General features: G+C 32.7%; 1 protein-coding gene across 1 annotated transcript in view; it reads right to left on the reverse strand.

The window, feature by feature from the left end:
• Window positions 1-59: 59 nt before the first annotated feature.
• LOC119592078 (beta,beta-carotene 9',10'-oxygenase-like) overlaps window positions 60-1,043 on the reverse strand; it is a 16,235-nt gene continuing 15,251 nt past the window's right edge. Inside the window, exon 12 of the mRNA XM_037940893.1 lies at window positions 60-910. Coding sequence (XP_037796821.1) covers window positions 764-910 — 147 coding nt within the window. The 3' untranslated portion in view covers window positions 60-763. The remainder of the gene's footprint in view (window positions 911-1,043) is intronic.

The raw sequence follows: 1,043 nt of genomic DNA on the forward strand, positions 1-1,043 counted from the left end.
TCTCCTAGTATCTAACAGTGTATCAACTAGGAAATAACTTAAAAATAAAAACAAAAAAGTACAAATTCACATCTTTATTAGCAATCAATTTAACTGGAACTTTTACAGGTAAATTGTTCGTGTGATAGAGACAGACATTATTGCGCCAAAAACACTGAACCTTACTAAATGGCGCGCAAAAATGTCGGTGCGGCAAAAGAGGTTCTTCGTAGATACATAAATTTACCTACTTCACAACTGTTCCCATAGTAATGTTGTTGTTTTTTTTAGTATTTTTGTTATTGGAACATCTTTATTTCTTCACTGACTAGAGACTTTTACATATTTTAGAGTACAAGAAAAAAGTATAAACAAAATAAGGACGTTTCTACAACCGATCATTAGATTTTAAAACTCAACAAAGACAACAAATTCCATTATACCGTGAGTATACAGAAAATAAAGCATATTATGCATTGAATGCAAGTGGAAAATGCAACTAGGTCATTTATATAAGTTGAGATGTACATCTGTTCATAAAAGATTATCTAAGTTAAAATCTACACCTCTATCTTGAGTTCAGTATTAGCACTCATAAACAGTCAATACACAACAATAAACAAAAGTAGCAACAATAATCATGATGATTATATATAAGCAAAACTATTTATAGTAAACATATATGAAATGGTTAATACGGTACATGTAGAGTATCACTATGGAAAAAAAAAGAAAAAGGCTTCTTCATTTATACACTACAGAAGAAGAAAAAAAGAAGAAATCATTAATACATATGAACCTTTTCATTGGTGGCGGCAAACAGTCCGTGGAAAGTTGAAGTGACAGTTCCATTCGCCTCGAACTCAACACGTGCTATTTCTGTCCACGTTGTTGGGTTCAGAACCAGCAGCGCTACGGACCTCGGGTTGTTCTGAAAGGGTTGGATAAAAAGTGATTTTGATGCAATGAATAACAGAGGTATGAAAAAAAAATGTCTCACTAGGAACCATTGATGAAAAAAATAATATCCGATCGTTATCCTCGCTTTGTTATCCAGGGATCTC

Source organism: Penaeus monodon, chromosome 29 (genome assembly GCF_015228065.2).
Source record: "Penaeus monodon isolate SGIC_2016 chromosome 29, NSTDA_Pmon_1, whole genome shotgun sequence".
NCBI lineage: Eukaryota > Metazoa > Arthropoda > Malacostraca > Decapoda > Penaeidae > Penaeus > Penaeus monodon.